Below are 13,459 nucleotides of genomic sequence, written 5' to 3' on the forward strand. Positions count from 1 at the left end.
TTATTACTATTATTATAAGATTATCTAGTGTCTCTCAGACACTAGATAATCGTTTGTAATCCTCCATACAAGGACCTTAGCTTGTTTACATTGCAGTAGGAAAGTCAGGGAGATGTGGCAATGAATTCAAGAATAAGAACAGAAAATATAATTCAGATCTACAAGAAGTCAGAGGAGACAGGAACACAAAATGTAGGCTAGCAAAACAAAGTAAATACAATACAAAAGTAAAAGGGTTAGTACTAAATAAAGATATGTCCAGTTGCGATGCTAGGACACTCAGACAGTAATTTAGTAACTAGGTATTTAAAGGAAGACGACTTCTATGATTAGGCATCACTTTGCGTAGTGGAGGGATTTTTCCTAATGCATGCAAGTAAATTTTGTTCCATAACTCGAAAAAATGTACTATATGATATTTCATGAAATTTGAGTCTAAATCTATAAATAAGACACACATTTCTTGCTCCTTTCAATCTTCTCTGGGAAAAAAAGAATTCAATCCCAAATTCTGTTAAAAAGTTCAAAGCACAAATGGCATAGTAGCCCCATTAAACGATGGTGCTCTCTGGAGTTTGTTTGAGAGTTTTGGGACTGGAATTGTCCGAGAAGAAACAACTCAAAGGGACGGTGAACACAAAACTACATAGATCTGGGGGACGCTTACTATCAGAGAATGTTTGTACATTATTATTTCTGTGAATTTGTTTCATAGGAATCTGAGAATGCTACAGCTTTAAAAATAATGACTAGATGGAGCACCTGGGTGGCTCGGTCGGTTAAGTATCAGACTTTGGATTTTGGCACAGGTCATGATCTCGGGCTCATGAGTGGGACTCTGTGCCCAGTGGGGAGTCTGCTTGAGATGCCCTCTCCACTCCCTCCCACTCTGTTCACCCCCACTTTCTCTCTCTCTCTGAAATAAATAAATAAACCTTTTAAAAAATAATGACTGGAATCTAAAGGAACAAAATGTAGATATCATCAGTACAAAGCCATATTAAGACAAAACAAAAGAAACAACTGAAAAAAAAAAAAAAAAAAGAAAGAAAGCTTCTTATCCCTAACCTGATGTTCTTCCAGTAGAGTACTTTGGAGACTCACGAGCCGGGGGAGAGAAGATGAATTACATCTGAAGGAAAAAACATGAAGGGTCTGAAATCAAAAGGCTATGATAAGTCTGTAAAGTGTCTACTCACGGAGAGAGAAATTCACAAATTTGGCAAAGCATGAAAAGGGAGGGAAAGCATAAAAACCCAGCCATTTCAAAATTAATTTCAAAAAAAAAATTTTTTTTTCTAGAAAACCCAATTCTTTGTAGTTACACTTGTTTTCCTTTTATATAATCAAAATCAAATGAGGATTAGGCAGAGGTGTTAAGATCAAAAGTGGAAATATGTATTGATTCTATTCCTTGTTTGCTTACAGGGGTAGTACTCTAAACTTGACCCTTCCCTTCCTGTTCTGCCACCTTTAGGTTTTCTTTGAGTTTACTAACCTTCATTTTACTAAGAATTCGTTGGTCCCCTGATTTGTGTTTCAGAGGGAGTGTCTAAAGGTGCAGCGTTGTGCTGATGTTAATGGCGGTTCTGGAGAATCAATGTGAGTCGTCAGCAAGAGGAAGAGTGAGGGCTATGCATCCCATCTAGAAAACACGGGGCCTGCTAGTAGTCCTAAATTAACTTAATGCTTGACATCATATTTCGTGAATCCAGGGGCACTCTTGTCAGGTCTCCTCACCGCGCTGGGCACTAACACATATTTCTAGAGTATCAGTGACATTGCTAGCTGGACTTTTTAGCTGATCCACACAAACTTCAAGCTGAATATCACCACAGCAAAATTTCATGGGGAACAACACCACAAAACTGTGAAGATTTTAAAATGTCTTCCCAGATAAAATTTAACAACAAGAACAACAAAATAGCAGATGTTTAAGAGACATAACAGAGAAAGACGATAATGGCATCATTAGAACCCATTAACACTTATTTTTTTGTATGAATATGAGCTACTTTAAATTACTTTATACTCCCCTAAGTCAAAAATGCAAAACTGTAAGGATTAGGAAAAATAGGAAAAGGAGACAGACCTCAGTACAGATTTCAGTATAAGCCACAGCATCTTTACTGAAATAAATTGTTTACAAGTAGGTCCTTGCCACTGCAACGCAGAGGAAAGCCCACTTAAGACACTGTCTCTTCCCTGGAAGTGGTCTTTATGTTTCATCAAAAGAAGAACATCTCGAGATTTACAAGGACTGTCCTATACAATTCTTACATTTGTTTATACTATACAAATACTGCAAGTATATATTATGTATACATAATTATAGGAGTTATTATATACTTATAAAACAGCATACTATTGTTTAGAATGTATAATGAAGTTTATAAAAAAAGTTTATTCTATTTAACATTCTTCTAGCTTTAAAAGATTGGGAGGGAGACAAACCATAAGAGACCCTTAATCGCACCAATCAAACTGAGGGTTGCTGGAGGGTGGTGGGGAGGGAATAGGGTGGCTGGGTTATGGACATTGGGGAGGGTATCCACTATGGTGAGTGCTGTGAAATGTCTAAACCTGATGATTCACAGACCTGGACCCCTAGGGAAAATAATACATTATATGTTAATAAAAATTTAAAAATATTATGTAACTTCCTAAAGATCATTATCTGGTCTTCTCTCTCAAAACAAATAGTACTCATATTCAAAATTACCTCTGCTCTACTGCTTGCTTCAGTATGAGTCTGTTTAATGTATGTTTTATATTTAATAGGATGGAAACAAAACAAGCTTAAAAAAAAAGAGAATAATCAACTTCCCTTCCATTATCATAAATTTGCAATGTTGCCACTAACACCGTTCAAACCCAGAAGCTTACTTGACTTAAAAAGTCACATTTCAATAAGTAACAGAAAAATTATTCAATAACTTGCTCATTGTTTCTATTCTTACTATCAAAGAATTTCATCAGTTTCATGATCATGTCATTCCCCCCACCCCCATACGGACTGATAACCTTTGACAACGCGAAACATGAACTTCAGTGTGAACCTGAACCGTTGCTGTTTCATTGTAACCTGCTGCTGTGGAGAACATGAGCCATGTGAGAGCTGACCTCTAAACATCTGTAGGAATTGGGACTTTCAAGCCCAGCCATCCTTCAGTAAATGTCATCAGCTCTTCACTTTATAGCATTTCTGCGGACAGAGAGACCCACCTCAGGCTCAGGGCCAGCAGCTGCTCCTTTGACTTCAGAAGCTCTCCCACTTCAAAACTGGCATAGCCCAGGAAGCTTCGCTGAAAATAAGACAGAATGGTGTCCATTAACTTCAAAAGTCCTTAGTATCTTTGCTGTCACACCAATCACACAAAATTAGAAGAATGAAATGTTGACTGCATGAGCCTGACAAATATTTCACTTGCAGAGATACAATCATAACTGACAGAGATACGATAATCGAGCCTTCTCGTGGGGTGAAGTCCAGGGGAGCAAATGGTGACTTTTCCATTACAAACAAAGAGACCAGGAGCCTAGAAAAGAACAAAATGTGTAACACCGAAGCCAGGACTTTTCTGTGAGTTTTCTTCTCCTATGAAAACTGGGAGAGAAGCAAAGATGATAAACTTTCAATATTTACCAATGCCGTCGCTGTTCTTATTAGAATTCCTCAAGTCACTGGCAGCGACAACTTTGTATTCCAGATATGAGCAAATCTGTTAGTTGGAGCTATTTTTATGTGGGACTCTGTACAAGTTATAAATAGAAATGCTGTATTTCTCCCCCATCACAGCAACGTTTAAAAGCATTTGTTTCCTTTGTTTTTTCTATACCAGCATGGGACAATTTCATTCTAATACACAAAACAGAAAGGTACTTACTCTGTTACATTTTCTAAAATTGCTTTTTTAACCTATCATACTGGCTTGGCTGTTGACTATCTACGAATATCTCCTTTCTACAATTTTTGACTCATAATGTAAAGAATAAAACTCCAAATTGGTTTTTCTTTTCCAGGAAACAAATCTTTCATTTCTTTTTAATATTCTGGGCTACTTCTGATTTAAAGTCACAATATTATGGTATACCATAAATAGTATTTCTCGTTCTCCCCTCAAGGTCAAGAAGTAAACACGAAAATATCAAACCCATATCATCTCCCATTGCTGCCTTACATACTGTAATACTCTACAAGAAGTCAACCCACTACATTTTCCAGAGCATTCTCTTTTCATAGCTCTGTTGCAGGGCTGCCCTAGAATAAGAGCCTGGGCTTAATTTAAGGAGTCTAAGCACAATTAGGTCTTTTCAGCCAAAAGTGTGAGGTTATTTCATACACAATAGGCTGCGTCCACACTTAGTGATTATTAAGCAAAAGAAAGACATACTTCAGGTCAAATTTTTTTCCCCCTTTTTTTCAATTTAGAACTGTTTCAAGAAACTTAAAGGCAAATACTGTTAATACAGCTCAGTTCTAAAGCTGGAGATGTCTACACATTAGCAAGGATAAACCCAATGAACTAACTTGAAACTCACAGAGCTGGCTTAGACACCAACTCACCAAAGCCAGAAGAGCATGAGACTAAATTATTAGGAGAAGGGCGTCAGGTGAAAATACTATTTGTGGCAAAGCTCTGATGATACGTCAATGAGTGATGAAATGAGAGTAATTCAAGCTACAAAAAGAAGTCCAAGTGCTATATGAGTGAAGCATGAAGGGATTTAGGGTAACTTTTCAGCAAATGGTATAGTAAAACCTGGGAGAGATCCAGCTGAAGAGAAGCATTAATGTCACCTCATGAGTGATAACTACTAGACCATCCTTTTTGAGCACCCCTTCCCCTTCCCTATTTCTTATCCTGCTGTATTTTTCTCTATTGGCACCTATCACCATAGGACATATTATTTTTTTATACATATACATATTATATATTTTTTTCTTTGCTTATTTTGTAACTCCTTTGAAAATAATCAAGATTTGAAGCTCCACAAGCAGCCTTATTTTGTTTTCTCACAAACTCCTACTGCCTAGTGCACAGTAGGCATGTGATAAATTTTTGCTGACAATAAACGAGTGAACGACTGGCATAAAAACTAGCTTTCAAGGTAGTCATTCTATTAGATATAGATATCAGGATGTTCTTTCTGCAGGTATTTACAAAGTACTATAATTCACTATCTGGAAAATGAAAACAATTTTAACTTGTGGATTGTATATTGTAGTGAATTTCATTGTAGCATGTGGTAGTTAAGCATGTCTATCCCACTTCCTCTTTCCCTGATTATCGGAGTTTTTAAATCACTCTTTATTCTCAAAGAAAACTCTTTAACTGATGAAAGATTTCATGATGCCTCAAAATTTCCAATGATTTTCTCTCTGTCTATTGAAATGTCAAAGGTATGGATGGTTTTGGAGTGAATAAAACAGACCATACATGTCATGAATGTTACTGAGGTCTTTTCATCAATAAAAGTGACAAATGCCCCAGAGTGGAATGTAGCAATGAGAGACAGGTGGAGTGGCTATTTCCAGACATGAGCTACACACACCCCGTGAGGCACAGCTGCCTGTTGAGTTGTGACCACAGCCGCTGAATGTCTCCTCTGTCCACCAGATCAGGGGCTGCTATGGAAGCAGGACTCTGGCTGGTCCATCCCTGAGCCATGCCCAGTGCCCAGAACAGAAGGGCTGCCTCGTATGCCTACTGCCTCATTGTACGCGTTTGCAGGGGACCAAGGACAATGCCCATGGTTCTAACTTTTTTATCAGAACTGGCAGCCACAGGCTTCATCTCAAAAGATAGCAAGAGATTTTACAGAAATCATACAATGTGTTAGAAACTAATTTAGGTAATGACATTATAGCACTGTGTTATGAAAACTTGTCAAACCCAAGGAGGTGTTATTTAGATATAAATATTATCTTTTTACTCCACAAATAACTGTACATGGTGACTATGTGTGGCATAAAGGACATTAATGAAATCCCTGAAGACAGTGGGGCATGAAACACTAACAATGGCTTTGCCTCTATATTTACTTTCTGGTAGGTGTTTTTTGTATTTGCTTGATGTCAACATAAATAAAACACAGCATTCATTTACACGGATATCTACTGGACTCCTGAAAAAGAATGAGTTAGAAGGAAATAGTCTTCTCTGTTTCTGAAACCTAAATCCCCATGGAAGGAAAAGAGCACACTAATGCTAATATAAGAGAGTAACTGAATATAAAGCTATTTTATCTTTGCTGCCACTGTAATCATAACCATGGAATATCAGAGACATCTTTAAAAAATTTAAGTCTCAAATATAACTCAAGGAACAAGCTTACCCATCTTGTCTTCAGTACTGTTTCTAAAATACTCATCTTAAAGGTTTAAAACTGGGAGGTCTAGTATCAGTGGAAAAATATGAAAGACAAACAAAAAAATTAAAGTCTCACTAGAGTTGGAGCTCAGAGGTCTGGAGTGTCATGTTAAATGTTATTCTGTCAAAAAACGGAAATATGGGCATTTGAATCACTTCTCCCAGCCCCCAAACAGGCTATCCACTAATGGGTATTGTCAGGCCTTATTTCTCTGTCTTCTCGCTTGCAAATCTGTGGTCTTGAATGAGTTACTTCATCATTCCCCATCATAACCACTGTAGGAAAAAGTTGCATGTGATAACTCTATCTTTCGCATAGTTACTGTTATAAGAATCAAAGTAAGCCAGGCAAAGCTCTTGGTACATTGCTGGGAAAAACAGGAAGTTAAAGGAGTTAACTGGCTTACACATGGTCCCAGAACGAGTTAATATGCAGATGCCAAGTTGGAATCCAGGTTTCCTGCTTTTTAGTCTAGCATTCTTTTATCCCCATTACACTGGGCTTTATTTCCAGGACAGGTGGCAATTCTCTCTCCTTCTGCCAGGCTCTCTGCCTGCTCAACATGGGTCTCTGGCCTTTTTTACCTGCTCAGGAGAGAGCGACACTCAGAAAGATCATTCTGGGTACAAGCGCCCAGAGCAGATGATCATTGAATTGCTTCCTGCATAATTTCAATCTCTCACCTGGCTGGAGAGTGATAGCAAGCAGGGGGCTGGTGCGGGGAAAGTTGGGGCATCTGCTTCAATCCCAGTTCCTCTCTATAGGGAGTGTAGCAATAAACAGTTTATCGTACCAGCCCTTGCAGGGACTCTGAGCAAGTCACAAGTATTCAGATTGCTTCTGGGGTTTCATAGGTCTCTGCAGCAGGCCCTCAGTGTTCCCTGATTGAGCTGTACTATATAACGAGCCACAAGATGTACAGCTCTGTACACCTTGCTGTGAGCTGGCCTATCCTCTGTCACCTATGTTCATCTCACAAAGCCTCTAATCAAAATAGAGGGTTCCTGTATACCACAATTTCCAAGAGACTCCCAAGTTTTACCAAGTACTGTGTAGAACTGTATGATCCAATGGCGAACCACTGGTTCAGGCATGAGGCTTGTGGCTACTCTGAACTGAGATGTGCTGTACACATAAAATACACATCACATTTATATAACATGGTATTTAAAAAGAGTGTGAAATAGAGCATTGCTAATTTCTTGTATTGATTACATTTTGAAATGATTATATTCTGTGTATGTTGGATTCAATAAAATATTAAAATTCATCTTGCCTGTTCCTTTTTTAATTTTTTGAAAGCATGGGCTGCTAGAAATTTTGAAATTATATATGTGGCATACATTTGTGGCACACACAATATTTCCATGGAAAAATGCTGGCTTAGAGGTTAAATGAATATATCAATAATACTTTGACCTATTCTTATAAAACTATCTACAAGAACTGTGGTACAAGTCCAAAATGCCTTGGAAGAGCCGGGTTGATAGCATGAGGCTCATACACAACATGCCCTACATGTAACTCACAGGACAATCCTTTTTTCCTAGCCCATGTACTTCTTCTTCAGTGACAACCCTAACAGATATGGTTCCACTGTTTCCCATCAAATAGGCAGGGAAAGAAGATACATGAACTACTCACACTGAAAAAAAATCAGAAGGACAAAAAAGAGACTTGGGAGGAAATCTATTAAAAGTGGACAAATGGTCCAAAGAAAACATTAAAAAGCATTTTAGGGTAAAGTCGTATATTTAAAAACTACATCTTTACTAGGAATATACCTCAAAAGGTCTCAGCACATATTGGTATCTCCTTCCCTAAGACATCAACAAAAGGTCTAGGTGTATCCAATAGATGTTGCTTAAGAATGCGAAGAAATGTATAGAACATATTTGAACTATTTAAAATAAAAGCTTTTAGCTCATTTTTTAAATCAGAGTAGTCAAGAGCTAGAGTTCTTAGATGGTTGTAATGGCAGAGCCAAGTCTGGGCCAAGAGCTAAAACTCTCAGACCAAAGAAATATTTTGAGGATTAAGTGATGAGATATAAATTAACCAGGGCTCCATGACTGGTGCTTAAGATGAGGCGATTCTTCTCTATCCACAATATTGTGTACTCTGAGGGTATTAGAATGCCAGAACCTGTGGACTCGGTCTTATTTAGGCTCATTCTTACTACACTCGAGACTTAGGTCTATAATATAAATGCCATTTTACCGAGTTCTGATGTGCCATAAAGTGTACTAGATTTTTACATATTATTAAGACTTATATACCATTACAATTTGTTTTAGATGCCCCCTTTCATTTTGGTGGTTCTAAAAAATTTAAGATGGTTGGCAAACCAAAATCATGGTATGCTTTCTAACTCATTCAATACATATATCATAATTTACTAGTTCCCAGACACAAAGCTAGGGTTATTAGAGTGAACAAAATAAGGGGTGCCTGGCTGGCTCAGTGGGTTAAAGCCTCTGCCTTTGGCTCAGGTCATGATCTCAGGGTCCTGCAATTGAACCCCGCACAGGCTCTCTGCTCAGTGGGGAGCCTGCTTCCCCCTCCCCAACCCCTGCCTGCCTCTCTGCCTACTTGTGATCGCCCTCTGTCAAAAAACCAAAACAACAAGAACAAAAAATCACGTTAAAAATAAATAAATAAATAAATAAATAAATAAATAGGCTCTTTGCTCTTACAGAGTTTAACATGCAGGATGAGTGTGCAGACATTACCAATATCTAATACCTATTTGGCTCACTTTTCATTACTAATAGTACCTTGATTTTGTTCCAATGGGAACTGACCCAGATTCTCTTCTGCTTGGGCACTCCTATCTTCTTAGTGATAGGTACATGTCAATATACCAACTGAAATTTCCCCAAAGTGATTGATTCCCAGAATTGAAGGAAAAAGATCAGCTGCCATTCGTCCTTCAGTGTTTTGCCCACCTGGACTGTGACTTCTGAAGGTTCAGTGTTTAGACTGGACAATACTCTAACAAAGGAAGAGCTGGAGGTAGATAGAACCTGGTTGCTCAAAGTCATTTTTTGAGTAGCTACGGCCTTGGACCATTATTGCAGATCTTTTTCTAACATGAGAAAAATGAGTCTGTTACTTCTAAGCCACTGTTTGTCAGGTAACTTGGTTCTGAATGCATTCCTAACTGATTCAACAGATATGTCACAGGATGTCAATTGAAAATGTTCTTTTGATCCAGGCTGAGTCTTTGTCAAAGACAGTATTCTAAATACACCATGGTATCAGTTCAGAGAACCTCCAGTGCTTGGAGCTAGCAACCTTCTCACAATGCTTCAGAAGAAGCCAATTTAATGGTGTCTGGATGGCTCACTCGGTTGAGTGTCTGACTCTTGATTTTGGCTCAAGTGATGATATCTGCCATGATAGTGGGAAACAGCATAAATGCATAAAAGAACATATTCAGAACAGACAGTTGGTGAATTTGGCCCCCAGGCTATAGTTTACAGACCTCTCACTCCTGTGGATCTCTTAATCAGTCCCAATTGGAATATATTTGAAAAAGTGGTATGTTTAAATGTCTCAAATTTCCTATTATTAAGAACACTAGCATTTTTTTTCAGTAATTACTTTTAAGCTGTTTTCAATTCACTCAATATTATAAAATTTTCAAATACAAAACTGCATTAAATACAATCTGTGTTCAGTATTAAAGCTAAAAAAAAAAAAAAACCCTCAATATGGACAATGTTACCATGGGTACCACTTTGACTTATAGAAATTTATTTATGGGACTTGGGTGGCTCAGTCAGTTAAGCATCTGACTTTTGATTTCAGCTTAGGTCATGATCTCAGGGTCATGAGATGGAGCCCCGTATCAGGCTCTGTGCTCTCCTCCTAGAGTCTAAGTGAGATTTTCTCCCTCTGTCCCTCCTCTCGCTTATGTGTGCATATATTCTCTCTCTATATATCTCTCTCTCAAATAAATGAATAAATCTTTTTTTTTAAAATATTTTATTTATTTATTTGTCAGAGAGAGAGAGCACAAGCAGGGGGAGTGGCAGGCAGAGCAGGCAGAGAAAGAAGCAGGCTCCTGGCTGAGCAAGGAGCCCAATGTTGGACTCGATCCTGGGACCATGGGATCATGACCTGAGCCAAATGCAGATGCTTAACGACTGAGCCACCCAAGTATCCCAATAAATGAATAAATCTTAAGAAAAAAAAGTCAATTTAGAGACAATGGTCTATTAGTAACATGACATGGCCAGTCGATGTAAAGGTAGTGTTGGAAGAGAGGGAAGGTGAGCATTTCAGGAGATGCACTATTTAGGAAATGAGGCTAATTTCTTCATTCTATCACATCCAGGAAAACAGCTTCAAGTCAGAGGAGTCAGTCAGAGTCCCCTCTGACTGGGGCCTAGAGAATTATTCGACCTCTACCCAGGGGAAAAAAACAACGAGAAGGCCCTGATAGGCATGAGAGAACACAAAGTGCCCCATTCTTTCTCCTTCACGATCAAATGCAGAGATGGCTGACATTATTCTCCATCAATTCAACTCAAGCTTTGGTGCATGTATTGGAGGGCCCCCTTGGCAGGTCCAGATGGCGGCTGTTGCCAGTGACGAAATGATCAGTACGTAAGACAATGCTGCACACAAAAACTGGAAGAAGGTTCTCAACTGCCTGTAGGATTGTGGGGAGTTTCCCATAGGCCTTACAATTGGCTCAGTCCCATGGCCTCTTTAGACCCAACTTTTTTCTAGGCTTTTTCAACCTCTCTGTACAGATCCCAGGGACTCAGCCTGCTGGGCTTTCCCTCAGAAGTTGCCACCACCTACTCCAGGCTTTTCTAAGCAAAAAGCTTGCTTTTCTCTTCCTGCTCTTCCAATTTCTAAAAGCTGAGATACGGCGGTGCCGACGCAGCGGGAAAACCTTTGCAGGCTTTCGCAACACTGGACTGCACTTTGACGGCAGCTTCTGTTTGGACCTGTGTTACAGTATAGCAGGAAGCAGAAAACAGCATAGACCCGTGGCTAGTTTGTTCTCTGCCTCCTTCCTGAAGCAGGAGAGCTCACGTCTGTGATTTCCCTAGCCTTCTGTTGGTCCAGGAATGCTGGCTCTGAGTTGCCTCTCAGCTACCTGCAGGGGCAATTTCTAGACTTGTCTCTAGCAGGCTAAAGTGAGTATGAATCCATTTGAGGGTGATTTCCCAGAGACAAGGAATGACGTCCATATAATTCACCAAATATGTGACAGTGCCGCCTTGCGTTGTCACACCCTGTTAATTTAACTCAATTTCCTTTGTCGGTGATCAGACAACAGAAGGTCAGCGGAAAGCCCAAAGATCAACTTAGAAGGGACACATGTGCCCTTCAGAAACATAAGAAACACTTACCCCAACCTCTGGCAGGGGATCCTTATGCTCAGGTAGGACACTGGTTCGAACCTACAGAGAAGAACAAACATTCTCCGTGTGACTTTGAAATAGAAACCAGTGCACACAGGTGCTGGGTGTCATTTTCCATCCTAGGCAATGATTCGGACTCTGGGGTTAATCATTACTGAAGGCACCTGGGTGTACCATCTGCTGTGGTACGGCAAAGCTGTCCTTTTATCGTCGCTAAGCTTCCTGATTTTCCTAAGTAGACAGAACTGCCAGGTCCTCACCCCATCACTCCTCACCCAATACAGAGGTATCTAGGCTTAAGGTGAATCACCTTTAATCTCCTCAAAAAGCAGCCCTCGTTCCATATTAAAGGGGAAGGAGAGAGCTGTTATAGAGAAAGTCATTCTATGCAAGCTCAATAAATATTTTATTCTCCAAATGAGCACCAAAACCCACAGTCTTTATAGGATATCCCTCCCACTTGAGAGTTCTGGGCCAAATTGTCAGATACCATTACCTAAATTCATTTGAAAACTAATTCTCAACTGGGGGAGAGGGAAATAATGTAAAATAATCAGTCATCTGGGAAAGCTTTTCATATGTTTGAAAGTGTTCCAAGTGAAATATCAACTCCTTAGATGATAAGTAGGCATATATCTTCCACTGAGCAGTGATCCTTAATCCTGGCTGTACATTAGAGCTACCTGGGGACCTTTCAAACTCCTGGTGCTCTCTCCTGCCCCCAGATATTGATTCTAATGTACAGCTGAGTCGATGCTTCTCTAAGAAAAAAATGTTTCAAATGAAAAGGAATCACGACGATCTTTCTCACTTAAGAAAAAGCTAGTAAAAGCAAGAAACACCTAAAACCTAAATCTAGTATATCTTAATTTGAAGTAAGGATTAGATAAACACATTAAATGAATACAGGGCAATAGACAAGCATACTCTGTTTAACTAGAGAGCAGAGGGAAGCGGGGATGGCTGGGAAGAGAGGAACCCTAGGCACACGTGTTTGATCAATAGTTCAGGGGGTCATTTTCACAAAATCCCTTTGAAGTGCAACACTGCCAATCATAATTCTCTTGAAACCCTTTAAGTCCTGACATACCTGACTATACCTGATCAATTCTCTCCAGTGGAAAGGATACTTATAGTAGGGCTCATAATGTCCGAAGACTTGAACTAGCTCCTTAGGGCCTGCTCATTTTTAACACAGTTTCCACTTCTTGGAAAAAGCCTCAAGCCACGGGTAAAACACTGCATTTTAACTTCCAGCTTAATGCTCTTTCTTTGTGTCTTTATGACAGGTCCAGCAGTATCACTTGCACAATTTGTCAGTCATTATGACTCAGAATTGTTCACAAGAGCACAAAATAAATGACAGGAGAGATCCCAACAGAGTAATCAACACAATTTTCAGAACACTCTCAACTCAGGATTTCACGACAGCGCTCACTGGCTGAGAGCAGTTGCAGTGTGGGAGCTGCACTAATGTTCTTTGGTCCAGAATGTTCAGACGTACCATTCAGTCTCATTATCTGAAAATCATTAGCTGGCCTCAAAGGACGAGGAATCTACGTATCAACAGGGGAGACTGTAAAGGACCATAGAGTGTGTGCATATATATGATCTCAATCTCTCTCTCTCTCTCTCTATCTCTCACACATACACCACACACACACTATATACTTTCTATCTCTCTGTTTCTCTGTCCCTCT

The 13,459-nt window shown here is 39.4% G+C and overlaps 1 protein-coding gene across 7 annotated transcripts in view; it reads right to left on the reverse strand.

The window, feature by feature from the left end:
* Positions 1–13,459, reverse strand: part of INPP4B (inositol polyphosphate-4-phosphatase type II B) — an 822,310-nt gene that overhangs the window by 248,360 nt on the left and 560,491 nt on the right. For 5 of the 7 annotated variants that reach the window (XM_059378706.1, XM_059378698.1, XM_059378688.1 and 2 more), the window contains 2 exons: positions 11,748–11,798; positions 3,226–3,305 (listed from right to left, as the gene is read on the reverse strand). In XM_059378706.1, the coding sequence (XP_059234689.1) occupies positions 3,226–3,305; positions 11,748–11,798 (131 nt within the window). Of the gene's footprint in view, positions 1–3,225; positions 3,306–3,646; positions 3,715–11,747; positions 11,799–13,459 lie in introns of those variants that run through there. The other 2 variants (XM_059378722.1, XM_059378714.1) reach the window with 2 other exon arrangements.

The sequence above is a fragment of the Mustela nigripes genome, chromosome 1 (assembly GCF_022355385.1).
Source record: "Mustela nigripes isolate SB6536 chromosome 1, MUSNIG.SB6536, whole genome shotgun sequence".
Classification (NCBI taxonomy): domain Eukaryota; kingdom Metazoa; phylum Chordata; class Mammalia; order Carnivora; family Mustelidae; genus Mustela; species Mustela nigripes.